A 25,758-nucleotide genomic window follows, 5' to 3' on the forward strand; every position below is an offset into this window, starting at 1 on the left:
TGTGTGTGTGTGTGTGTGTGTGTGTGTGTTTTACAGAATGGAGTTTCAGTCGAGGTCCTCTCATAAATACCTGGTGCTGCAGGTGTGGTGTGGTCTCCTCACTGTCACCATGGTGGTTATGGCTGCATTTCTCGCTTCAATCAAATCAAAGTCAACTGAGGTCAGTACACCTGGCATGCAGAAACAGAAACTTACATTAAATGCATATTCATCCAGCAGCTGTCGGAAATGTTTTGGCTTAATCTGTTATTTCTCAGGTCATATGAATGGTAAATTTTTTCTGGTTTTAGTCTTTTTTTTACAAGCACACATGTGCTTGTAAATTCCAACTGTGTAAATCTCATGACTCAACACAAAAAAACCTACATTTCAAAATTTAGAATCATATTACATGCAAAAAAAAAAGTATAGGTTGAATGTATATGAAAGCAAAAACCAGAAAGAGTCTGTCCTCTGTCTATTTAGTGACATATACAGTATGTATTGATTTTTATAAATTAAGCCCAGACTCCCAGCTAGTGCCTCTGGGTGGCAGCAACATCGTGACTGACTGGCTGTAACAGCTGAATGAGAGTCTTATTTGGCAGCGATATTGATACTGTAGGTACTTTAGTAATATGATACTGTACATGTACACTTGAATACAGTAAACGAACATGTGCACAATATAACACAACTGAATGAAAACACCACAAACTGCTGCCTCTTTGCTACATGACATAGTACTGCAGAGCTATTGTATTGTAGTGCATTGCTCCAGATAGATAATAGCATAAAAAAGATAAATATATAACAGTATTTTCCAGATAAATGAAGGATAACATTTCCCTTATAAACTCAGAGAGACTTTCCCAGCTGATGAAATCCTTCCAACCCACACTGAAGCATCTCAAAAATTAACATTCGGGAACATGTGACATGATTGTTTTCTAGTGAGACAACAAAGTAACAGGAATAATGAAGATGACTGCAATAGTGCATCTAATGATGATGGTTTCTTGTCTTCCCTAGGATCCATTCCCTGTGCAGAGGAAAGACAATCCAACAGCCAGTCCATCAGGTACATTAATGTCAAACTCTTGCTTTAAATGACTCCTTTTAAAGGAATATCATATTAGACTAATATACTTTTTATTAATGGACATACTAATTCTGAATGTGTTTAATAATAAGATAAAAACATTCAACATGAAGCTGGATTTAATGCCATGCCTTTCTATTGCAGTCAACACTTTCATTACCCCTTTAAAATCAGTAGGTGAGTTCTATAATGTACTTTTTTATTGAACCTTTATTATATTTACAACACACTGAGGATACTAAAAGGTAAAATATTCTCTGAACATTTTCACCGCGGTTACCAAATCACCAAATAACCTCTGAATTATATTGCTTTTCAGGATTGTCTCCCACATTCATCCAGTTAATCAAGTGTAAGTACACTTCCTCTTCTGGTTTATCAGATTCAGATTTGTTTTCATTTCTTTTTATGTGGTGATTTGACGTGGTTCATCGATTATGAGTTCATAAAGGAATCAAACTTTCACATATTTTTCAGGTTTTTGATGTAGAAAGCATATTTAAGTTGCAACTTTGCTGCTGTGAGACAGCAGGAACATTTTCAGCTTTGAAAAATGTGTCAGTTCCTTTTGGACCACTTTCCTAGAGCTGTCAATGATCACTAAAGAAACCTACATTTAAATAAAGAGTTGCTTTTTGCCCACCACCAAAATGAAAGATGTTTGTAGCAGGGGCCTGATTCTGACTCTTCCCTGGTCTCTTTTGCTGTTACTACACCTCTACTATACAAAAAGGATGCCGCATTACACACCCACATTTGTTGGCGTAACAACACCACACTTTCTCTCTGGGAGCTGCTGAAAGTAATTCTGAGAAACGTAGGAAGTGACACAGATGACACAGCAGGCTGATGAGAAGTGGGTGCACAAATAAGTAAATAACAACAAAATACCTCCTAATTTCCTGACACACTCAAAGTGAGAATCCAGACAGACTAAAACAAGTCTCACTGGGTCTGTTTCGATCCTGTCTCAATGAGCTTCTTGCTACACGCATGCATTCCTACATAAAAGAGATTTCAATATTTCTATGTGAATTTTTTTCAGTGATTTAAGCTGGTTCAGAGCAACTCTATTGCTCCTTGCTCATTTACTATTCTATTACACTTCAACAGCAACGTATACTGTATGTTTCTACATGCACAGTCAGGCTAAAGCACTGCTCCGACCGAGAGAGACATACAGTACTGTCATGTTTCCAGTCTCATGCACGGTGTTCCTCCCACTACACTGCATTTTCCTTTGTGAAGTGGGTTTCTAAAGCCACAACAAATCCGAAGCCGAGCCGTAATGTGGGCTGTGCTGACATGAGCTATAATTTCAGCCCACGGCCACAAGCACCCTCCGTTTGTCAGGGGATGCTTAGTCTGCCAGCTGGAGGAAAATCATATGTAGCCATTAATTGGGTAGATCAACTTTCTTAACTGAACACTTGGGATGATAGTTTGAGTGGTCCACACCAGCAATGAATAGAATAGATATGTTTTCTTAGTGTATTCGTGTGTGACTTGAATTTCCTATATATATTTGGTGATGTGCCTTAATGTGTACAACAGTGTACAAGAGATTCAGTTAATTTTTGCTGAATTTTTACCAACATTATCAGTATCACCCTTTTAACTTTACATAATTATTGACTTTGTTTCAACTGAATAGTGTAGTAGTAAGATTGCTGCCCCTCCATGTGGGAGAATGGGGTTTGAATTCCAGCTGCGGTATACCTCCAGTAGGGATGCTTAGGCAAGACCTCCATGCTTAGGCCTTTGCCTTGTACCTTTTACCTCACTTGTACGTCTTTGTGTCTGTCAAATGACTAAATGCAAATGTTTCCTATGTCAACGTGTGCTAGACATGGCTAAAACAGGTTTGGTAAAGTATAGCTCATTTGTTTCAGCATGATGTCACAACCTACCAAGTGCTCTACAGCTAAGATTATTAATGTTTGAGGTGTCATGTGTCACTGCATAAAGTTTGTAATGGGTGAGTTGAGAATGTTTCATAGCTGTGTGATTTTAAAAAAGTTTGTTTTATCTCCCGTAGCAACGACAAATGATTCTTGGGAAGTAACACACAAATGTACCCAAAGCTCCCTCATCCTGCACAACAACTCTGTTCTCTGCAAAGAAGAAAGTATATACTTCATCTATGCTCATGTCACTTTCGCCATACAGCAACACTTAAAGACAAATAAAAAGGTGACTCTGAAGAAAGGTGAAAGACCTGGTAAAAGGATGAGGATACTGGCTGAGGGAATCTTCCCAAAAACAAAAGAGGGCTCTGTGTGGGTGGGCAAGATCGTCAAGCTTACAAACGAGGACAGTATCAGCCTAGATATCACAGGTGACTGTCTAAAAGATAGCACATTCTGGGGTGCCTTTCAGCTTCATTAGGACTGCAGCTCTCAAGATCTTGTTGCTATAATATGGAGAATTACTTTTGGTTGGACTGATACTTTGTTGGTACTAATATGATTCAACAGAAGGTGTTCATACGCTCCATGTTGTTACAATATTTTGTGTCATATTGAACTCTGACAACTGTATGCCAAAATTACTAATTTCTTAAAGGTAGTAAAGCCTTTTAGTGATTAATTGTGGCCAACATGGAGCACTAAAATGCTACAATCAGTCCAACCATAGCATACTCTGACTGACTGTAACCTGACTGTCTGGGACAGGAATATGTTTGTTTTATTTTTTACTTATAACTGTTCTGTTATTTATGAAATGTGTTAGTTTGTTTTTTTATGTGATGGGGGTGAAATAATAATAAAGAAATATTCTTTCAAAGCCACTGAGTCCTTTCACTCACTTTTTAGGCTGACCACATGGTGGTGCTACCTTCCTCCAAATCAGATGTGACAAGAAAGACTGCACATTACTCTTCTTGCCACTCACTCTGAAATCATATTATATAGTCTGATTACAAATTCATCTAAAACCTGCAGAGATATTCCACTGGCCAATGTCGTTAAATGCCCTTACCAATGCAAAACATGTTAACAAGCATGGTGTTACTTATCATATGGCTTGGTGCTGGTGCTGCACATACATGACTAAGACGGACAGAAGCAGGAGTAACAGGTGCAAAACAGGAAGCCACATATTTGGTGCAACATCAGTCATACTACTTCCCCTTTACAACACATCACCAGACATATGTGAACTCAAAACGCCCTCTGATCATACTTCTTGGAGGCAGTTGAGTTCCTCTTAAGCAATAAATACTGACTCTATTCTTAGACTCAGTGCTTATACTGTAGAACATCTTAACGCAAACATTTCTATGACGGCTTCTTTTTTAATTGCACCAATTAAATTACAATAATTTACTTTATCCAGACTTTATCAGGTTTCAAAAAATCTGACTGCGATTCATTTCCTTGAACAAGAGTAATCAATCAGGCAAACATTAAGTAAACATCTTTGTACATCTATGTATGTGGGAAAGTCCTGACAGAACAAAACTGAGAGTCTAAAGCTGTGCTACAGTAGTAGGTCTGTGAGGATGTTTGTAGGTGCATGCAGTGCATCACCGTTTAAAGCGTATCTATGCAATACATTGACATATATACATTTATTACATTTATACAGGAATTTACTGTATAAAATATACATTTTACAGCCTTTCTTGTTAACTGAATGTAAATATGTAAGTTGTACTGTATTTAGAATTTCTAGTTTTAATTTTCAGACATCTTTAAAACTTGTAAATATGAGTTGTTCAGACTTAAGATTCCATCTTTTGACTTGAAAAGATAATAATAATAATACTTTATTAATCCCCTTGGAGAAATTCTTTGTGTACAGACTGCCCACTTGAGGCGCCAGTGGTTCAGTTTGACATGTGGCCAGGAAATGAACTACCAACCCTGGGGTTTGTAGACAACTGCTGACTGAACATGACCCAAGAGTGTAGTGGCCGAATCCAAACCCAACATGAAATAAAATTTAATGTCTAAAGCCTTGTGCAGTTGAGTTGTTTTCTAGAATTGCCTTTGTGCATTCCTCATGCCTTCCACGTGCTTAAATCTGAGGAAGACCTATGTCGAAACATGACATGACTATTAACACATGACCCTTAGACAAAGCAGACATTTGAGAGCTCCAGACATCTATTTATATATTTAGCCTGACGTGTGGCCTACCAGATCCAAACCAATCCGAACCCAAACATGACCTCTATATTTCTGCCTTAACTCAACCCAAACCCTTGGGACTGACAGGACCCTTCAGTTAGGTTTGAGTATCCACCTCCTACCCTACACCAGAAGCAGCCTCAGATATTGTTTTTGTACTGATTTAGGTAGAAAATGACTTTGAGAGCTGCAGTAATTTTTAAGCAGTAACTGCTGACTTTTTAAATTGAGACATAATGATAGTAATATTTAGAGTTTGCTTGAACGTTCTTGAACTGAAAACCACAAATCAGCCTTGTGTTGTTGCTACAGGATCATGAGATCCCCTAAGTCCCTCATCTTTTAGGGGTTCATAGTCACCAACTTTGCTACCAACTCATTTTATGTGTCATTTCCCTGTACACTCGCCACATGCTGTTGACCTTATCAATGCTCACGCAGCCTGTAGGGCTGAGGGCCCCTTTCATCAGGATTTGTAGAAAGCAGACTGCATGACATCACCTCTAACAGGTAACAAGGGTTGCTCACTTCCTCACACATTCCCTACAACACTTGTCCCTTTGTTCTCTCATGCATTTGTAGTTTCTACAGTGATGGTTTATCAGGCTTGTCATTTCTAGCAGTTTGAACTCTGATAACACTTTCACAAGGAAACAGGAATGTTCCCTGTGTGGTGGCGAAATATATTTACCTGTACAGCAGCTTGACTCTACCTCAGTCCTTGTTATTCTTGCAGGATTTTCTTATATAGGGCAATCCCTCTATATTTTCTCTCTTCGGTGATCTTCTGATTATTGTTCTTCAACAACTGTTAGACAGAGGATGGAGTGAATATATTGCGGAAGCCTGTATTTAGTTGGACATATTATTGACCTTTTTAACCTTACCTTAAATTTTCTCTTTTTATAATTCTGATGTTTTAATGTCATTGGGATAGCTGTTTTATTGTGTTTACATAGGCTAATGGTTCCATGTACTTTTAGATATTATCTATAAACCAGGTGTGTATGTTTTTGCCCTAGCACTGACAGTGAAGGCATTTTACAGCTAAGCAAAGACGTCCTTACCCCTTACGTTGCCTTTAAGGATGCCTGAATGACTCTTTTCTTCATTGTGATAGGCTGTTTATGTTCAAGAGCACATTAAGATTTTCTGGATTTACTGCTCAGTATGTATAACAAATTAAGCTGTACACGTCTCTTCTGTATTACTTTATTACATTATTTGATTACTGACATGTCAACATGTAAGTCACATATTTTATCTGCAGCTTCTCAAGGCATTGCATTCTGATGGGTGGTGCACAATGTTTTCTAAGCTCACCTTTTGTGTAAAATGTGTATCTGCAAATTAAAGAAGTCATTAAGTACTTCTCATAAGAGCATTACTTAAGTAGAAATACTTTTTCTAGTACTAACTCACTGCAATGGTTATAATTTTTCCAGTTTCTAAGTTGAAATTGTCAGAAAGGTGATAATTCTACTATGTCAATCATTTTAAATGTGGCAACTGAGAATAAACTGAGAAAGTATAACCGGTGTACCTAATGAAGTGGTGGGATGTTTGCATTGAAGGTTTGAGTGGAACGACTGCTGCTGTTACGTAAGTTAGTATAACTGTAAAGAATGTAATTTCCCTTTTTGTATCAAGCTGTTGTGTCCGTTTATTAGTTTTCCATGCGTGACAGGGGCTCTAATATGTGAGTGTAAACACTAAACAATATGTCACACTTCCTGATTCATGCACGCCATCATTATAAGATATTAGCTTTTTATGGTGTTTTATATGTAATAATAGAAAAAAAGAGGGACTCCTTTCATCACTTCCTCTGTCTTGTCAGGGCTAACATTCCCAGTCACATGATTTTAGGTCATGTAGATGGAATGAAGTTCCTGTATTCTGATGTGTTTTTCTGTTTGTATGTTTTTTGGGGTTTGTTTCTTTTGACTGTTCGTGATGTGTTACCGGTTAACAGTAAAAGAGTGACGGCTGGACTAGAGGTAAAAAGCTGTTTTCTATTAAATTATTTTTGTCATTGTGTCATAATGATGTAATTGGTGAATTTCCAGTGTGATGAAGAAGACAGAAATGTGGAGAAAGTTACAGTTGTTGTGCCACTACCTTATTGCAAGAAGAAAATCAACAAACTTTGTTGTTATTTAGCTTTAACAAAGGTTGAACTTTGTTAAAGCCACAAATATCAACAAGTGTAGGAGTAATCAACTGACACATTTATGAAATGCAGGAATCAATGACCTGAAGATTAGAGAAGTGGACCTTGGTCTTGTATGCAACATATGAATCCCCAGCAAATGGAAAGGTCTGAAAAACAATGCTGTCTGCCTTGATAAAAAATATTGCTGGGATGCCCTTTAGCAAGGCACAACCTCCAAATTCTGCTAAAAGGCCGACAGCAGATGTGAAACTACAGAGCTGTATGCTTTGCAAGCTGTCAAAGGTCAAAGAAAGTAAACTGTTCTGCTACAGTCCTGGATCTTAGTCACCTTTCTTACTGACAGAGACTGAATCTGACCAAATTTGAACTGAAACAACCACAGCCTGGACAGATCTTATCTGTACTCATGGTTATCTGTGTTGTATCTGGGTCCCACTCATTTTTTTCTTGAAGCTGCCGGTATGAAATGACTACAAGTAATGTGAGGGGTAGTAGTAACAAACATACTGGGAAATATGACCTAAATTTGCAATTCCCCATTTGCTCATTTCATGTTTTCTTTTTTTATTTTGTTGTGTGATATGGTTACTAATAGCTAGCAACTAGAGGCAATAATGATGTAGAAATTGGACATTACATGAGAGCACAGTACCGGGAAAGAAGACTGAAGTCAAAGCTGCTTTCCACTCCTATCCTCACTCAAGCAAAGCATAAATCTAGTTCCACTAGTTCTACTGGTAGGTACAAATCTCTGACATTGTGCACCTTTAAAACATACTTCAATCCTGTCCCTGACAGGGTGATACAACTTGACAACCATGACCACGCCTTACATCTGTAGTCTATTTGCTCAGTTTAAGTTACAGTAGCTGTCCCCACTGGTTTATTACAGTAGACAATTTCATCCAAGAGGACCAGGAAATTAACCAACCACAATCACTATATAAGTGTGATCCACCAATAATTTAGCAAACCCTCTGAATGAAATACGAACCTTCCCCTGTTTACTAACTAAAGTAACATGGATGCCTATCAGAATGGTGTATTGACATTGACCTGTTTCACAACCTGCACAGAAAGATATAAAAAGATATAAAGTTTTAGTACGCTGAATTGCCTGTTAACAGTTCCTGTTTGCTATAAGATAATCCGTGTACTGGCAACTATGACTTACCAACTGTGAGACTGAAGATCTTTTTTAATAATAATGTATACTTTATTGATCCCCTTGGGGAAATTCGTTTTGGACAGCTGCCAGACTGAGTCGGCGTTACTACAGGGTTTCGGTGTCTTGTCCAAGGACACCTCAGCTAGTAGCCAGGAGGAACCGGGAATCAAGCCACTCACCCTGGGGTCTGTAGGCGACTGCTCTACCACCTGAGCTACTGCAGCCCCATTTTCTAAGATTTAAAAGGATTTTCATTTAGTTACGAGGGTCATTATGAATAATCCCCTTAAATCATACTCCATAGTTAGATACGTGTATCATGTCTGTTGGTTCATGCTTACCAGGCTTGTCTGTAGTAGTTAGGTTACTACTAGGTTTTTGGAGGTTTTAGAGGTCCCTGCGTTCATGACCTGTGCATCACAGCCCTTTCTACATGCTGGTTGTGGCAATTAAATAGTTTGACACTTAGCAGCTGAGGTAGCTATTTAGCAGCTATTTCCCTTAGGGGTTTTAATGAGAGCTTTAAAATAGTGAATATTAGACTTACATTTGGCAGGTGTCCAGAAAAAGCAGAGATAAGCAGTTAGATGTTTGCAAACAGACTTGTGTTCACACCTTGTTTCACTGCTACCTAATACAGTAAGTGCTCTAAATTAACAACTTGGGTATTATTATTATAACTTGGGTCCCTAAATTTTGGCTATTGTTTACGTAGATTATGAACTAATAATATTGCACTCACCACAGCTGACATGTGGGCACACCGTAGCACAATATCACTAAACAAAGTCAAAAGGAGCAAGAGAAGTTGTACAAACGCCAACAGATTTATCTTGATTGTCAGGTCATCAAAACCACTTTATATGGGGATAAACCTGGTAGTAAACAAGAGTCACCATGTGAACACAGAAACTGTCTGCATGCACTACTAAAGCAAGCAAGCTGAAGCAGGAAGTCAGTCTGTCGTGTTCACAGTGTGTAATTATTTTACTGTTCACCTTGTTGTGTTCTTCTGAATAGGTTGGGCTAACCTATTTTTTTTACTACTGAAGCACTTGTTTATTTTGATTATAATGCTTAATATGGATTCATTTTTGTCTTTGTTTCGCATTTAAATTTACTTTTATTTGGTAAGTCATAAAGTTTAATGCTGCCAGGACCCTGAAATATAAGAAAATAATTATCAATCTTTAGTAGTAACAACTCAAAATGTCACTACAGAACAGTTTAAACATGCAAAAACAGACAGGAACTCTAAAAAATAACATTATACTACAGTATGTTTGCAGGTAGTGATTTTCTTTCTAATCATTTTGTAGCCCCTTTGTTAAAAGTGTGTGTCGAAGTACAAAATCAGCCGTTTAAAATGTTTTTCTCAGCTTGTTTCTGCGTAATATACAAACAATGATATAACCCTTAAAAAGTACAAATACCAACTGTTTTTTCTTTTCAGGTTTTTGGTTTTACTTTAAAACCATCATCAGATGACAAAAATGAATGACTAATAAATACCAGATACCAGATGTTTTCTTGCCACTTCTGCCTGCTAATGTTGATGGCTTTAAAGCAAAACTGAAAGCTTGAAAAGAGTCACCATGCCTGTGTCATTTTAAGAGTAACTTTGCTGTCAGGTGTGTTTGATATTAATAAGATGACTACAAATTCTTAAAATGTGTCAATTCTACAGTAACAACCATAGTGAAAACACACAGATTTAGAAGTTTCATGTTACACTGATTAATTTGTCTCTAAGGCCTGTGTGTAATGTGTTTTGGATGCTTGTCAAACACGTACACACGGGATGGGCTTAGCTAATTTAATGGTTAAGGTGAAAAGCAGAATGCACACCTTTGTAAATACCATTATGACAAATACGGTCGGAAAATGAGATGGTAAAACACCGAATAGTACAGTAGATACAGCGTAAATTCTTGGAGGCATGAGGTTTGTAGGCCACCAGACTATACAGTCTGGCAGCGGAAGCCACCTTGCATTTGTGGGTAAACCTCATTTTGGCCTAGTTTATTCTCTTACACATCAACAGCTCCCTCACTGAGCCCACACATGGCAACACATAAGAAGGAATGATGAGAAGGAAACCAAAACCCTGTGATGTGGATTTTTGTTTCTTCAAGAACCAGCACCTGTAATTGTGTCAGCGGACAATCCTGACAATGAAGCTCGAATCTCGTAAACATGGCATCAGGTTCATGTACGATAGCTTTCATCCTCCACAATTGGGCCTCCCACCTTCCTACTGCCCTTCTTCCTTCCATCCTTTCCTTCCTGCACTGAAGTAATCACTGACGGCATTGTGACTGAGCTCCACTGCGTGATGACCACACAATCCAGGGATTTCATGATACAATCCAAGAGCAACAGCAGCAAAGAACAAAGGAGGGCTTTTTCTAAGCTCTCCAGATATCGCAGGGGAAGTTACATGAGGGATGTGTGTCACCAAATGATTAGGGGAGCACTGCTAAAGATTCAGGCACCTTTGGAAGGGAAAAGGGCACCTAGATATTAAAGTTCAACCTGGGGAGATTTAGTTTCCAGTGTTTTATTTGCTTCATCCATAGAAAGAGGCATTTGTCTGTAGTAAAAATCCAGTGAGAATTTATGAGTTACATATTACAGATATGGGAAAATGTGTTCCATTAACAGTAAGTGTCGTTTTGTCAGATTGATGATGTTATTTTGACATTTACAAACTATATTAACTACTGTTTTTAACAATATGTCAGACCCTGTGGTGGTACTTTTCTCAGTTAGATTAGAGCTAAGAATGTAGCCTGCCTGTGTGCTTCCTGTACATTTCTAGCGCCGGATATGATCACGTATCTTCTTATGAATAATCGAGAGTTGGTGGGTGAAAGAGCAAGGGGAACTGTAATGATGTGATGAGTGCATTTGTTTATGTGTGTGCGCGCATGTATGTGTCATGTGGGTGCATAGGATGGTGACAATGATATCATCTTGTAGCATCTTGTGGTCAGCTTGTATTTGGATGTTGGAACGAAACTGTCATGGTGGAGACACGGTGGCATGATTTCACACAACACAGAAAACTATAAAAGTACTATTCAGCGTCACATTTAAGTCCTGACAAGTTTCGAGATATGCAAACACAAAGTTCACTGAAAGCCACTCTACAAGGTCAGGGCCAGAGGGGTGGCACCGGCCCCCTAGGAAATTCTACTAATCCAAGTGCCCTTTACACAGAATAATATTGGGCTAAATAGTGTCATTAATGGATTCCTGAAAGGGCTTCAACTATCAAATGACCACAAACCGTGTCAGGAATGGACTCATCAATTGTCCACAAAGAGTAGAAAAAAAGATAAAATAACCAACAAATACTTCACAAAGTCACAATAAAGAAACAAAAGAAGAAAAGAGAAGAAAAACGATAACAAAGAGCATACACACAAACACAAATTGCCACAAAGAGATACAAAACAACAATAAGACATGTACAACACCTACAATACAGAGAGTTAAGAAGAAAATAGAAAACTACCAGAAACAAACAAACAAAAAAACACAAAGTGGACCTAAAATGTCTAAACAGACCAAAGATGACCACACAGACAAAAAACAAAGAGGAACAAAACAACAACTTGTTTAAACCACCACAAAGAGATGCAATTAAACCACATCAAACAAAGGGAAGAAAATTACCAAAAAGAGAGAAAAATTACCATCAAATACACAAAGCACCACAATCTGGAGTAGAACAACCACAAAGAGACAAAACAAACACAAAATAACGACAAGGTGACAAATAAAGGCCACAAAACAATCACAGCTACAAGAAACTACTATAAAGTAACTGATTCATTCATTAACTGAATGTAATTTAAAAAAAACCAAACAACTGTTTTAAATAAACATCTCACCACCTTTTTGTATATTTTACAAATGCTTTACAAATGTGCTGCATATCCCATTCGATATTCAGGCGCTTTGCACATTCCCCCAGTTCAAATGAAATGAAAAAGTGAATGTTACTGTAAGAGCACTGCCACATGAAAACAGAACTCACTGGACATTTCAGGCATGTGCGACAAAAAGCCCATGTACTTGACTGTCCTGTTTCAAACCCCAAAAGTCAGGTGAGAAAGTGAAATGGGGAAATGGGAGCAGAGACAGTGGCTCATAAGGAGAAGCAGAAAAACCTGTTTGATGTGTGGTTTGAATGGACTTGCATCATATCTCAGTTCTGAAACAGAAAGACGACCGGTGCCAAGTTTTGCTTTGCCGCAGTTTTCTCTATTGAGACTGAATTGAAATGTGTTTTATGTAAATTCAGTTTATCATAGGGAAACCTCCCAAAATAAAAAAAAAATCCACAACTCAGTGAAACAACAAAACAAAAGTCTTTCAACTGAGTTTGTTCATTATATATGTCCTACATCTAATTTATTTCTTACACAGTTTATTCATCAGCAGCTTTAAATTCTACTGTGGGCACAGGTTATGTCACATTTAGTCATTTGGCAGACGCTTTTATTCAAGCTAACTTACAAGGCAAGTAAACATTGTTGACAAACACTCTAGATTATATCTGTGAGCTGTTGTTGTAAACCATTTATTGAAACTGCATACACTGCTTAAAAATGACAGGATTGTTTACACATTCTCACATTTCTGTGGTGTTTCATAACATCTGTGCTGATCTGACCTCAAACTGCTGGTGAGCTGGCGATGTATGAACCTCAGCAGTTACAGACCCGAGTCTGTGGGTGGGTCAAGTTAGTAATGAACTCCGGATTTATTTATGTGTGTTCGTGACTTTGTATCTGACTCAGCCTGTGTACAATATGTACATGAATAAGTGTTGTACATGAATAAGTGTTGTACATGAATATGTGTTGGTGTGTATGTCGGTATGTGACTACACTGTGTAGCTGTTTTTTGTAAAAGCAAATTAGCAACCAACCCACTTTCCCATCCTGAAACCGCAACTCCTGTCTGGTTCCACGCTCTGATAAAACTCCACTAAAAATTCTGTGACTTCTGTTTCCCTTCTGGCTGCGGCTCTTTTCTCTCTCCGTGGCCCAGGTTGCTCTGCTGCTGCCTCTTGCTCTGTCTCCACTTACGGAGTGACATCACTGGAGTTTCCCTTCTGCAAAAGCAGCCGCCACAGCATAAATACTACAAGGTCTCTGGCAGAAGTTCATTCTAACACAATAGCAACACAAAGAGACGAATCTGGATGCACCTGAAGACTCTGACACAGCATCTAGCCAAGTGTTTAGCTTGTAGATTTTTCTGAAGAGCAAGCGGTAAAATCTCAGACCAGAGTTGTGCACAGTATGTCGGGGTACACAACTGCGCCAGGTGACCTGGAGATGGGTTTTGAGGAGAAGACAATAGTTTTGATAGAAAAGAAGTCACCTTCACCTAAAGGCAGGATATGGAAAGCGTCCATGGCCCTTCTCATTGTGACCCTTTGTTTCGGAGGCATCCTACTGCTTGGTTGGTACTGGAATGGAAGGCCAGACATGATGGTAAGGAGCGGCTCTGTCTTTATGAAATTGATCAGATATCTTTGCCAGAACTCTTTCCAGCAAAAAAAAACAAAAAAAAAAACAACATTCCTGTTATCTCTAATCGGTCTATTTTTTCTTCCATACAGAGCGAATCAGGTCACCCAGAAGCCAGAATCCAGAAGAACGCTACTGAGAAAACAGGTAATTTCACAACAATGGTTGCTCATTTTAAAACATCTAAGGGTTTTTTCTTGATACTTTAAGTCTTTGGGGATTTTTAAAGACAAACTCACATTTGTCCCTCTCTTCTCAGATCCTCACAAGTTGAGGCAGCTCTGCAGCACATCCAAGGCAGCCATCCATTTAGAAGGTGAGTCATAGCCTACCTTGATTTAGTTCTCAGCAAACAATGGGCTTATGTTATTGCTTTCAAAAGAACATGTTAGACTATTCCTTCCACTTGTGATGCAGTATGTTAGCAGGTCCCACTATGAGGTTTATTGCACAAGCTACTCATAAACCTACAATGTATGTTATTATTTTCAATAAGCTGTAATAGCATTTCTTTTTGCCTGTTTCCAGGTAACTATGATGGAGATGATGAACATGTTGGGACCTTGAAGTGGAAGAGCGGGCAAGGTCAGGCATTTGTTCAGGGTGACTTCCGACTGGAGAACAACACGATTATAATCCCACACACGGGCATCTACTTCGTCTACAGCCAGGCATTGTTCAGAGTCACCTGCAATAATGACGAAGGGGCAGCAGAAAACCTCAGCCACGGGATATGGCGCCGTTCAGAATCCATAGGTGGCGACGTCTCTCTGATGAGCTCAATAAGATCAGTGTGCCAGAACACTGCTCAGGAAGATGAACGGGGCTGGTACAGTGCCATTTATCTAGGTGCAGTGTTTAAACTGAATAAAGGAGACATACTGTGGACGGTAACCAACAAGCTAGAACAGCTGGAGATGAACAGTGGCAATACTTTCTTTGGTGTATTTGCACTTTAAAAAGATTCTGTGATACCATTAGAGAAGATTTAAATCTTCCTGCAATGCCATAAGTGGCCTTTTTTAGACTTTATGTGTTTTTATTACTATTCATCGTCATGGTGATGTAGAAATGTTTAATCTCAATGGAGATGTATAGCTGAAAGGCAAAGCTGATTTTTTTAAATCCTACAAACAAACAGTTTGGGACATTCCCTCTGTTTTAGGCACTTTTTTGTACATTATTTATGCAGACCTGAGATTGTAGTAGTTCTCTGCTGTATCAGGTAACGACACAGCTCCACACTTGGGACTGTTTGGTCTAAGGATCATGAGGATTACAGTATGTGCATAACTATGATCACAACTTATTACAATCTGTATGTATTTATTGGTATTTATTTTTTATTTAAATTGTTGGAACTCTGTCTTAAATATTATATTTATACATGTTGTGTACATCGAACTAATTAAAAGAACAAAAAATACCAACTACTCACACTTTTGTGTCACTATTAACTTGCAGCTGACTTGGCAAACAGCTCCAGGGCAGTAGCTCACACGCACTGTGCAGTGGATTTAGTCTTTGGCAAAACTGCTGTGAAATTCCTCCTCAGCCAGCAAATACTTCCTTAGTTAGATCAGACAAGATGAGGGGAATTTCCTACTATTTTCAGTCTCACTGAAAGCTGTGTCAGGTGGAGGCCCACAGAAGCCTCAGCCCAGAGTGGGTTTTCCCCAATGTCGCCCCCCCACCCTCGCACACACACACACACACTTCTCCACTCCCACTCACAAACAAACACACCCTACAACCTCCTTCACACCACCACCAACCTCTTTTCCTCTATTACCACATACCTCAGCTTCAGTCAGCTAGAAAGAGACTTGGGAGGGAGTGTGTATGTGACTGCATACAGTGTGTAGTGTGGGACAATGGGACTGCAGCACAGCTGGCGTTTTCTCATCATCATCATCATCTAAAAACACACATTATACAAATACCCAAGGTCAGGGTACTTGGGATTTGTCTACTTTTGTTAAACGTATCAACAAACATCCATGTATTGTCTCAGTAATGAGGTTCCCACTGGCCTTTGCAGCTGGTCATTGCGTTGAAAACCACTTTCCACTTTCATTTAATGATCTCCTTTTCAGAGTTTATTTGCTCTTTCACTTCCACAGGTCAGCCTGAAGGGAAATATCAAGTGTCACTGACAAAATATACGCAGTGTGACAGAGTTAATTGCTCAAAGGTCAACATGATTAAGAAAGTAAATAAATACCTGGTGACATCTAGTGGTTGGTGTGAGCATGCTCAGTCGTGTAACCCAGAGGAAACTGAGACCTCTATCTTAAGAGGGATAGCTGTTTGTGCTTCTGAAAATGCAGAAAAAGTTCATTACAGTTTCAGTCTAGTCCTTTGGAAATTAACTCTAATGCAAAAGATATCACTAGTATACAGACACACAAATATACCCAGTGAAAAAACAATTATTTTATTTATGGTACCCATATACTTGCATACACATACTCTGAAATACAGTATATTAACATTTAAGATCTTAAGATATAGTGAATACGAATATCCCGAAATTCATTTATATTGTCATATATGTGCAAGATAATAAAACATCTCCTAAATTATTTCTGCATTCATATGTTACACTATCTGATCCAGGTAAAGCACAGTTAATAAATATGGCCTATTTCATTCATTTATGACTGTTCTTCTCCATACCCTGAGCTAAAATGCATTAGGATACCAGAAGCATAAAGTGGAATAACCATAGTTTGTTCAGTTTAAAGTGCACACTGAAATATATATATCTATATATCTATATATTTAAATATATATATTTTTTATTTATAGCTTTATTTGATAGCTGTTCAGGTATCATTGCTTTATAAAATCTGGAAATAGCTCATAAATGAAATAGTACATCCAGATTAACTGCTGAATAAATACATTACTTAAATCCTTCTTTGATACATTTACAACCGTTATTCAAAGGCAAAATGAGAAAAAAACTACAAAAAAGAGAGCATCCATCTAGATTGTCTGTTATGGGAAACATTAAAAAAAAAACATCCTTTCAAAATAAAAAAGCTGACAATAAATGACATATTCACATATATAAAATCATGAGGAAAAAAGTATTTCTCTAATTATCTACAGAAATAGCCATTGTAGAAGCCCCACATCTCACCAGTCTGCTCCTGTAGAAGTATAAATTGGCTTTTATTTTCAGGAGGCAAAGTATTATTCTGACTAGTTGAAATTTGGACTATTTGGGATTTGGGATCTTTATTATTATGTACAAGAATGAGCTGCAGTAACTGTAGCAGCAGCAGCAGCAGCGCCCATTGATGTCTGTGAAATTTATTAGATGCAGTATGAGATTTATTTGATGGCAACCACTATACTGCTAAGTAGATACAACACAAATCTCCAAAAAGATATCGTAAAACATCATTTCAAATACCAAAACTATCAAATTGTCCCTTTACATCTGCAGGTTTTTCTCCTTTTTCTGCCATAAAATTGGTATAATAGTCACACATCAGCCAAAGACTGGGATTTTAAGACGCAGTACTTGAATACAAAGTTCTGACAATAAACATCCATACATGCCAAACTCCTGGGCCCTTCTAAATTATGGCTATTTAATAAAGCACATTATCACTTTTCAGTCAAAACAGTTTTCTACACAGTCAAGCTCAGTCGCTCCTCAATGAAAACACTGAAAAGAACTGTACATTGCTTTGTCCCTTTGTACATTTCAGTTTTCACAACTCTCATGAAAAGTAAACAAATAATTTAACACCAACTCCATGACAAAACAGGTCAGCTATTACATAACTATATAAATCACTACTGTATGTGCTTGTCCAGTCAACAAACTTGAGAGACAAAAGGTGGAGACGATATTGCAAAGACACAAACACAAACGTTTCCTTTAAACATCCTTGACGCGGCGTCTCCACAACAAAACGAGACAAGGGATGAGGGAGAGGAATGATTAAGAGATCTTTCTGTTCACTTGGTCTTTGAAAAAGACATCGAGTGCTGCTAGTCTGAGATGTGCTTGTCTCCGTGTCAACCAGTCACAAGTGCCTCAAAACCGTGAGGACGGGTGTTACCTGTGTGACTCCCTCCGAAGCTGCCATGTGTAAATCACTCCGGTGTACTTCTCTGTGCTTCCACGCTGTATTTTAAAAACAGTGTCACTACACCGCTGTGCTCATTGCTCAAACAAGTGAAAGTCACAGTGTCTTGTTGTGTTTTGTGTCCCCCATGTGCACCGTGTGGCTGTCTCTCCACCCCCGAGCTTCACCTATTTATATAGCAGTGGGATCTGGCTGTTGTGACAGTGGTTGCGGCTCATCTTGCTGTCCGCCGGGTAGAGATTGGAGGAGTTGGAGAAGGAGGGTGGGAGAGAGTGATTGTCCGTGGTGGGGTTGGGGTATCCAGGAGGAAGAAGCAGAGACTTGGGATCAGGCTGGGATGAGGGTGGCGGTGCGTTGTGGTTTTGATTCTGGCCTGTGGATGGTCGGCGGCGGTTGCGCAGAGCCTGCCGCTCAGCCAGCTGGTTGCGGAGTGCTGATACCCTCTCTTCTTTCTAAATTTATGAGAGAAAAGTGACTTTTTATGTATAAACAATTGATTTGTCAAAACTCATCCTATGGACAGAATTCACACGCCTTCACACGCCTTCTCCAGACGGTAGTTCACCTTCAGTGTCTCAGTAATGTTGTAGCATTTGCATTTATGCGTTTAATAAGGACCATGTGTATATAACGTGTTCACCTCCTGGATGATCTTCTGCAGCTCCCGGTTCTCCCTCTCCAGCTGCCTGGATTTCTCCTCGTCGTTGTTGTTGGTGGACGAACCAGTTTTCAGAGTGTCCTGCTGCTCCGACTGCCACTCACCTCGGGTGATGAGACGCCGCATCTGGACAGCCGCAGGTACAAGAAGTCAATAAAGAAGAAAATCTGGCTTAAGAGTACACAGAGCTAAATAAATAATGCATCTATCAAGAACACCTAATATGAACACAGGCAGTCCTTTTTATCCAAATCTCTCACATTTTGTCTTTAAATATTTTCAATCAAGTAAAGTAACTTTTACTCTGCAGTAGATATTCATATATTACCACAAACAGCTCAACAATCAAACAGTGGAGACAGTATTGTTTTGCTATTTTTTTGTTAGATTTCCAGTTTATGAAGATGGAATTTCTGTAGGTGGCTCTCTTTTCTCTGTCTGCACAGTCTACAGCACTGCTCATTTGCACAAGCCAGTTCTACTTCTATTTATTCCCTCCTGCTGCCAGACAAGTATCTTACTTTGTTTTTGCCAGAGAATTTTCTATAACAGAAAAGGATTACAGCAGTAAAGAATGTAAAAATCTATACATAGATTCATGGACATTTCACAATTCTTACCATAGTTGTTTAAATACTTTAAAATGCAATAATTTAAGTGGCCAATCTGATATTCAATGCAGATTGAACAATATGATGGTTGTTGTGCATTTTAATGCAGTAGAGGCTATACTCCCCTGCCAAAGACACTGAGGGCTAGCACATTGACCTTTGGTTGTTATGTCTACATCATTAATGCACAAGTCACAAGTCAGAGCACCTTAGGGACAAAAAGCACCACCAGCGTGATGTAGACAGAAAAGACGATTGCTAGAGAAGCAAAGCCGAAGGAGGCATCCTGCTGTGAAGACAGGATCATAGTCACTGGAGCCGTGATGAGGCACAGTACCTGCAAGTAGAGACAGAAACAGAAAGAAAGAGAGGTTGGGAGAAAGAAAAAGTAAAAGTAAGGTTTAGAGTCAAGAGAAAGTAGACAGCAGGGGGTGTTAGAGTAAAGGAGGTGCAGAATAGAAAGAGTCGAAAAGCGAGAGAATGAGAGGGGTGGAAAATCACATCCATAAAAGCATTAGGCATCTGTTTATCATTCTGGGGAGGGCTCCCATGTGAAAACAGCATTAAAAAGTCATGACTGAAGTGGCAACAGCGCGCTGACAATCACCACATTGTCATCTCATCAGGGCCTGAAGCTTGCTGCTTAGCAAAGAGGAAGGAGATCCCTTTACAGACACCATTAACTATTGACATCATCATAAAATTGAATTGTGTATATCATAACATAAAGTAATAGCATTAGACTCTCACATTAAGGAATCGTGATGAAATGAGCATGCAAGCTGCATTTAATGTTCTCATAAATAATCATGAATGATAGATCAATGACAAATACTCTGCTTGATGAAGGAGGCAAGATCAATCCATTTATTAATTACATATTCACAAAGTATAAGCTGATAAATGATGCGTTTGAGATACTTCTCTTTTATTTATTAATTGGAATCTGAGCAAAAACAGGAAATTCTGTAAAATGGCAGCTAAAAGCTAAAAAAAAAAAAAAAAATGTTTGCTTGCTTTTTATCAAAACAGGAAAAACTCTTCTGGCGGTTAAAGTGACAGAAACCTCTTTTTCAGCACACATTTTACATCAGTTTCAAAGTTACCCCATGTCAAGAGTGTCAGGAAATGACAGTGAGTATTTGTCTGAAGTGGTTAAAGTGAGCTTAATGGCAGCGATTTCAGTGTAAAGTGCATCCTAGGTGCCTCCATTTAAGATGATTCACTTGCCATTAACAGCCACTGAAAAATGTTTATGACTGATGGCTGCGTTTACCACTGTACTTTAGTGCCCAAATGGGCACCATTTCTAAACCTGTTCCTGCCATAGGACAAAGTAATAGCTCCATCCAAAGGAGTGTGTATGTGATATATACAGTATCATCCACACAAATTGATAATGCATAACCTCATGCCCAGTACAAGTATAAAGCATGCAGTTGCAAAACTGAGGGGAGCTTCAGTTACATGATATTCCTGCAACAATAAAAGTTTGTGACGCATCCAATTCGTTTTTTTATTGTTATTTAACATTTATTTCACTCATACAAAACAGAACAAGTCCTTATTTTACAAGGCAGACTGGGGATATAACTGTTAGTATGATAGCACCACAGGCGCCACAAGCTTCAAAACTTATGATTCATATAAGACGGCAGCTTGTGCTGAGAGTATTATGACTTGGACAGAAATGCGTCCAGGGATCTGCATTTTAGAGAATAAAATTTCAAGACTCACTTGAGGAAGAGCTTGAATAATTTATATATAAGCCTGTTTTTGTGTCTCATATCGCTCAAACCAATCATTATGCCAGCATGTACGTTTCAGTATTTTATACTAGATCATTAATCAGTGTGTTCTGTACATCCCACAGGTTGAGAGAGAAGACTGTCATTAATATTCTGTTGTGTCCACAATTGATGTCTCCTGGTAAGATATTTGAAGACTGATGCAAAACAGTGAATCTACAACCATTAATTCCAACACTAAAAGCAGATCATCTATCAGACAAATAGAAAAATAAATCTATTGTGGTTGTATGACTTTATTCTTGTTCTGATATGTTTAGACAGTAAAGTTAATAAGAAAAATACACAACAGAGGCATTAAAGACGAATTTATATGTTAACTTTTATAACTAAGCAGAAGGAACCCCAACCAGTTGCCCCTGATAACAGGGCTTTTTAAGCGCTTGCAGCTGCAGTGTCTTTAAACTCAGGTCAGTGGTTTTATTCTGAAATAAGCAAGAAAAAGGTTTTTGAAAGCCAAAAATCTCAGCACCAGGCAAAGTAATCATGGCAGCACTGGCACTGATAAACCCCCCACAGATATACTACGACTATTTTGTGAAATGGGGGAATAAAAATCTTATTGCTACTTTAATGTTAGTCAGTGTGCTACAGAAAAACAGCAAAAAACATCGAACCTCGAAACGTTTTAGGCCTGACGGTGTGCTTTCTTTTTTCTACTCACAGCGACGTTGTAAATAGCCATCCCCACGGCCCGATGGTCATTGATCTTTTCTGTGGAGACGGACTTGGTCTCATATGCTAGAAATATGCCCAGCAGCAGTAGCAGACCCTTGTAGCCATAAACCACACCTGCAAGAAGAGGAAAACAGTGGTATAATGCAATAATAGAGGCCCTATGAAAATCTATATGGACACAAATGTTTTTTCAAATTGAAAAACAAAATGATGATTAGATAACAACATTACCAAACTATAAATGTATCTTTGATTATATCGTTGCTACAGCCCTTCCGACATGCCATACATAACATTTTGGCTTCTCCAATCAGTTAAACTGATGGCTTTCTGTCATTCAGACACACTGTGATGAAAAAAGCCACAGTATGTGTGGGATATCTGCCACATGCACAAGATCTTTCAGTGAGCTGAGCTTCCACATAATGTCTGGGGTCTGGGAGCTTCATCCTAGACTGTTCTGAATGGTAGGCCCATTATACTTCAGTTAAGACTTGTTCCGTGTTGAACGTGACACATAAATTACATAAAAGTAAGGCCTATTAAGATTACCGTACCATTTTCACTAAGAGGTGACCAGGGTGCTTATTCAGACATGAAGCTAACACATTCAGATGCTGTTAGATGAAAAGGAGTTCCCGCCATGCCACCTCAATGAAATGTAGGCTTTTTCATTAATCTTACAGTATCGATTTACTAATAACAGGGAATTTTATACAGCTGTATAAAGTCTTCTGAGAAAGCTGAAAGTGATTTAATCTTTCATATATTATTCGCTCGGTGCGACCCAGACTTTGGTCCAGACTGACATATCTCAACAACTATTGCCATTAAATCTGTTTATGGCTCCCCGATAAATCTGAATGTCTCTGTCGGTCCCACGGCTTTTCCTCTAGCACCATCATGAGGTTGAAATGTGTAGTTTGGAGTACAAAATTAGCATTGAAAGCCAATCATGTACAGTACTTATATACAAAAGATGCCACAGAACAAACATATTAAACCTATAGAAAGCCAGGCAGACTGAGAAGAAATGAGGATATAACAATGAAAGACAGAAAAGCTGGGAAGAAAAGAAAAACTGTGACTGAGTAACTTAGACACTTCAGATTGTCCATTGTTTCTTTATACCGCCTGATAATAAAGCATTTATTAGAAGTCTTTTCTTCTCTGAGAAAGGAAATGCTATGGGGCAATGGCCCAGTTTGTGACCCACATTATTTGAATTTCAGCACCATTATCCTTTCATAAGAGCTGCCATGCTAGGAAAGACAGCAGAGAGACAGGCAGCAAGAGAGAGGGACTGCGTGGGCTGAAAAAAAAAAATAGTGAAGCAAAGAGGGAGAAAAACGAGAGAGAAGAGAAAAATAGAGGAATCGAATGTAACAAGGCAGTAGGGGCTGAGGAAGGCGGGGGTTGTAATGCGAGATGTTTAATTCAGAGTGAATGGCAGTGACGTGTCCGTTGTACACATATGTGTCTGCATATGTCCATGTGTATGACAAAGACATACAAAACTAGAGCAGAGCGTAGAGTGATAAATAGACAGACTGAGATGTGAGAGGCTAAAAAAAAAACAAAAAAAAAAAAAAACTGAGGACAGATACCAAGCCACGTGTTCATCTTCTCTGAGTTGCAATGCTCCAACAAGGGCTGAATCAGGACATCCAAATCTTCTTTAGGGGCCTCCTTAGTGAACTTCTACTCACATGGCAGACCAAGGAAGAGGGAATAGGAACAGAGGATAAAAGAGAGAGGGAGAAGAACAGAGAAGAAGGAGATAAAAAAGGATGAGACAGCAGCACACTGTTCACATTTGTTCTGTCTTATTATCAGTGTCGCAGTCGTCTGCAAAGCACTTTTTGCTCTTTTTATTAACCTGTATGAAATGTGCTGTACAAATAAAGTTTAATTGATACGTTCCAGTGGTTGATCCCCTCGGTTACATAGGTCCTTCTCACAAATCAGATGTAGATGACTAAGTTAATAGAGTATCAGATATCCAATCCATATGAAATAGCTATTTAAAAATAAATTTAAAAGTTTGACTGTAGTTAAAATCAGTGCTGTGCAGAATGAGTTTGGCAGATAAAAAGGTAATTTTATGGAACTTTTGTTTCTGAAAAAGGTTGAATGTACTTATTGGAAGTGACACTGGACTAAGGCATATGCCAATTTAATATTAAAAATGTAAAGTAATTATGTGGTTTTTTGATGGTCCGAGATATTAACGAGACCCTGTGGAGGTTTTTTTTTTTATTACTAGTAGCTCAGTGAAGAAAAGGTTTTGATGAATGGGTTTCTGTATTGTTTGTACCTTGTGTTTTGTCAGCACATGCACAAGTAACATCAAAGCATACCATCATGGGTGGGGCGGAGCACAAGAAATAAGCCCGGTGTGTATTTTCTTATCTTGCACATAAGACAAGAAAAAAGGAGATACAGTGCTCGTCCAAACACTTAACTTACAGTGTAGTTTTCACGTGATTAAAATGGCTATAAATCAATATTTCCATGTTAACAATAGACCGTATAACAACTTCAATGTGACCCGGTTTGCTTGTAAAGAGCATGTAGCAGCCAGATATTTGCCCTCAGGGGTTGTTAGAGACCACATGTCCACAAGCAGTGTTGTGGAAATTTCTCAGAATAATCAAAACTAACAACAGCATCTTAGACGTACATTCATCAGGTGGCTACAAACACAATGGCAAATGAATAATGTTTCATAACTGCTACACATGCAAAAATAAGCACCTGTTTGCCTAATTTATTTGCCCTACTCCACCTACTGTTGGGATATACAAAAAGCTTGGTAGATTGGTAGATTTTTCAATAGCAATTTGCTAAAAATGTGCAGCTCAGACTGAACCATATAATAAATGTGCAGTAAAACCAAAACAACAAGCTAAAAGAGGCTAAACCCAGCAATGCAGCATACAACTGGCTAACCTTTCAGTTTTTTCTGCACTATGAGTGCTAAACATGAAGAAGTGAGTCAGCAATACAGTTTTAATAAAGTTAAATGTATCATTTAATGGGAATTTTAAAGTATAAAGGAGTTCATTAAATGTGTTGGATGGATGTGGAATTTTGTAACTCTATAAATGCCTGCACAGGGTACCTAATAGAGCTCCTGTGATTCAATCAAACACAAAGAAATATAACTATTCAAGCTGTAAATATCACTGTTACAGTACTGCTGTTCATCTGTGTGTTATAAAATGACAGTGTTTGTTCTTCTTTCAGATTGTGCTCTTCAAGTGTAAGATGAATCAAATTGAAAGAACATTTCTACAAAACAAAGCTCAGTGTCTCATTACGGCACCATTGACTGATGACAGTAGCTGTATGGTCTGTGCAAATCAGTGATGACACACAAATTATCTCATCTGTCTCTTGTACTCTACCTCAACCGTAATGTGCAGAGGATCCACAATCTGCCAGATCATGAGTGACAGGAAGTCGATAGCCAGCAGCACTCCAACTGTTGCGTAGAGTTTCCATGGCTCCAAGTGTTGCTGTGTGAGTTTGAGCAAACACGCACACACACGCACACGCGCACACACACACACACACACGGACACACATACACAACAGTTGTCACTATCCAAGGGCATCACGAGCCAGTCCACAAACAAAGACAAACAACCAGGACAAATAATACGACAGGCGTCCTTGTGATTTCTGGATGACTGAGCACAAATTGTCTTTCTGAATGTGTTTCACTTTGAGTGTGTGTGTGTGTGTGTGTGTGTGTGTGTGTCCAAGTATATATTTAGGA

At 38.6% G+C, this 25,758-nt stretch overlaps 2 protein-coding genes across 5 annotated transcripts in view; one reads left to right on the forward strand and one right to left on the reverse strand.

Moving 5' to 3' along the window:
• The first annotated feature begins 13,418 nt into the window (after positions 1–13,418).
• Positions 13,419–15,470, forward strand: tnfb (tumor necrosis factor b (TNF superfamily, member 2)). The gene is made up of 4 exons (XM_026372469.1): positions 13,419–14,074; positions 14,203–14,257; positions 14,370–14,426; positions 14,639–15,470. The coding sequence occupies exons 1-4, from the start codon at positions 13,880–13,882 to the stop codon at positions 15,067–15,069; spliced, it is 738 nt and encodes a 245-aa protein (XP_026228254.1). The 5' UTR covers positions 13,419–13,879; the 3' UTR covers positions 15,070–15,470.
• Positions 15,471–17,434: 1,964 nt separating this feature from the next.
• gabbr1a (gamma-aminobutyric acid (GABA) B receptor, 1a) overlaps positions 17,435–25,758 on the reverse strand; it is a 56,805-nt gene continuing 48,481 nt past the window's right edge. For 2 of the 4 annotated variants that reach the window (XM_026372012.1, XM_026372016.1), the window contains 6 exons: positions 25,385–25,495; positions 23,582–23,675; positions 21,961–22,088; positions 19,697–19,825; positions 18,860–19,003; positions 17,435–18,671 (listed from right to left, as the gene is read on the reverse strand). In XM_026372012.1, the coding sequence (XP_026227797.1) occupies positions 18,387–18,671; positions 18,860–19,003; positions 19,697–19,825; positions 21,961–22,088; positions 23,582–23,675; positions 25,385–25,495 (891 nt within the window). In that variant the 3' untranslated portion in view covers positions 17,435–18,386. The remainder of the gene's footprint in view (positions 18,672–18,859; positions 19,004–19,696; positions 19,826–21,960; positions 22,089–23,581; positions 23,676–25,384; positions 25,496–25,758) is intronic. The other 2 variants (XM_026372013.1, XM_026372014.1) reach the window with 2 other exon arrangements.

The sequence above is a fragment of the Anabas testudineus genome, chromosome 16 (assembly GCF_900324465.2).
Source record: "Anabas testudineus chromosome 16, fAnaTes1.2, whole genome shotgun sequence".
NCBI lineage: Eukaryota > Metazoa > Chordata > Actinopteri > Anabantiformes > Anabantidae > Anabas > Anabas testudineus.

Excerpts from the sequence above, each read along its gene's own strand:
- tnfb (XM_026372469.1), top strand. The coding sequence starts at position 13,880 with ATGTCGGGGTACACAACTGCGCCAGGTGACCTGGAGATGGGTTTTGAG. Across the intron at positions 14,258-14,369 it reads GAACGCTACTGAGAAAACAG|ATCCTCACAAGTTGAGGCAG; the intron begins GTAATTTCACAA and ends CTCTCTTCTCAG. Across the intron at positions 14,427-14,638 it reads GGCAGCCATCCATTTAGAAG|GTAACTATGATGGAGATGAT; the intron begins GTGAGTCATAGC and ends GCCTGTTTCCAG.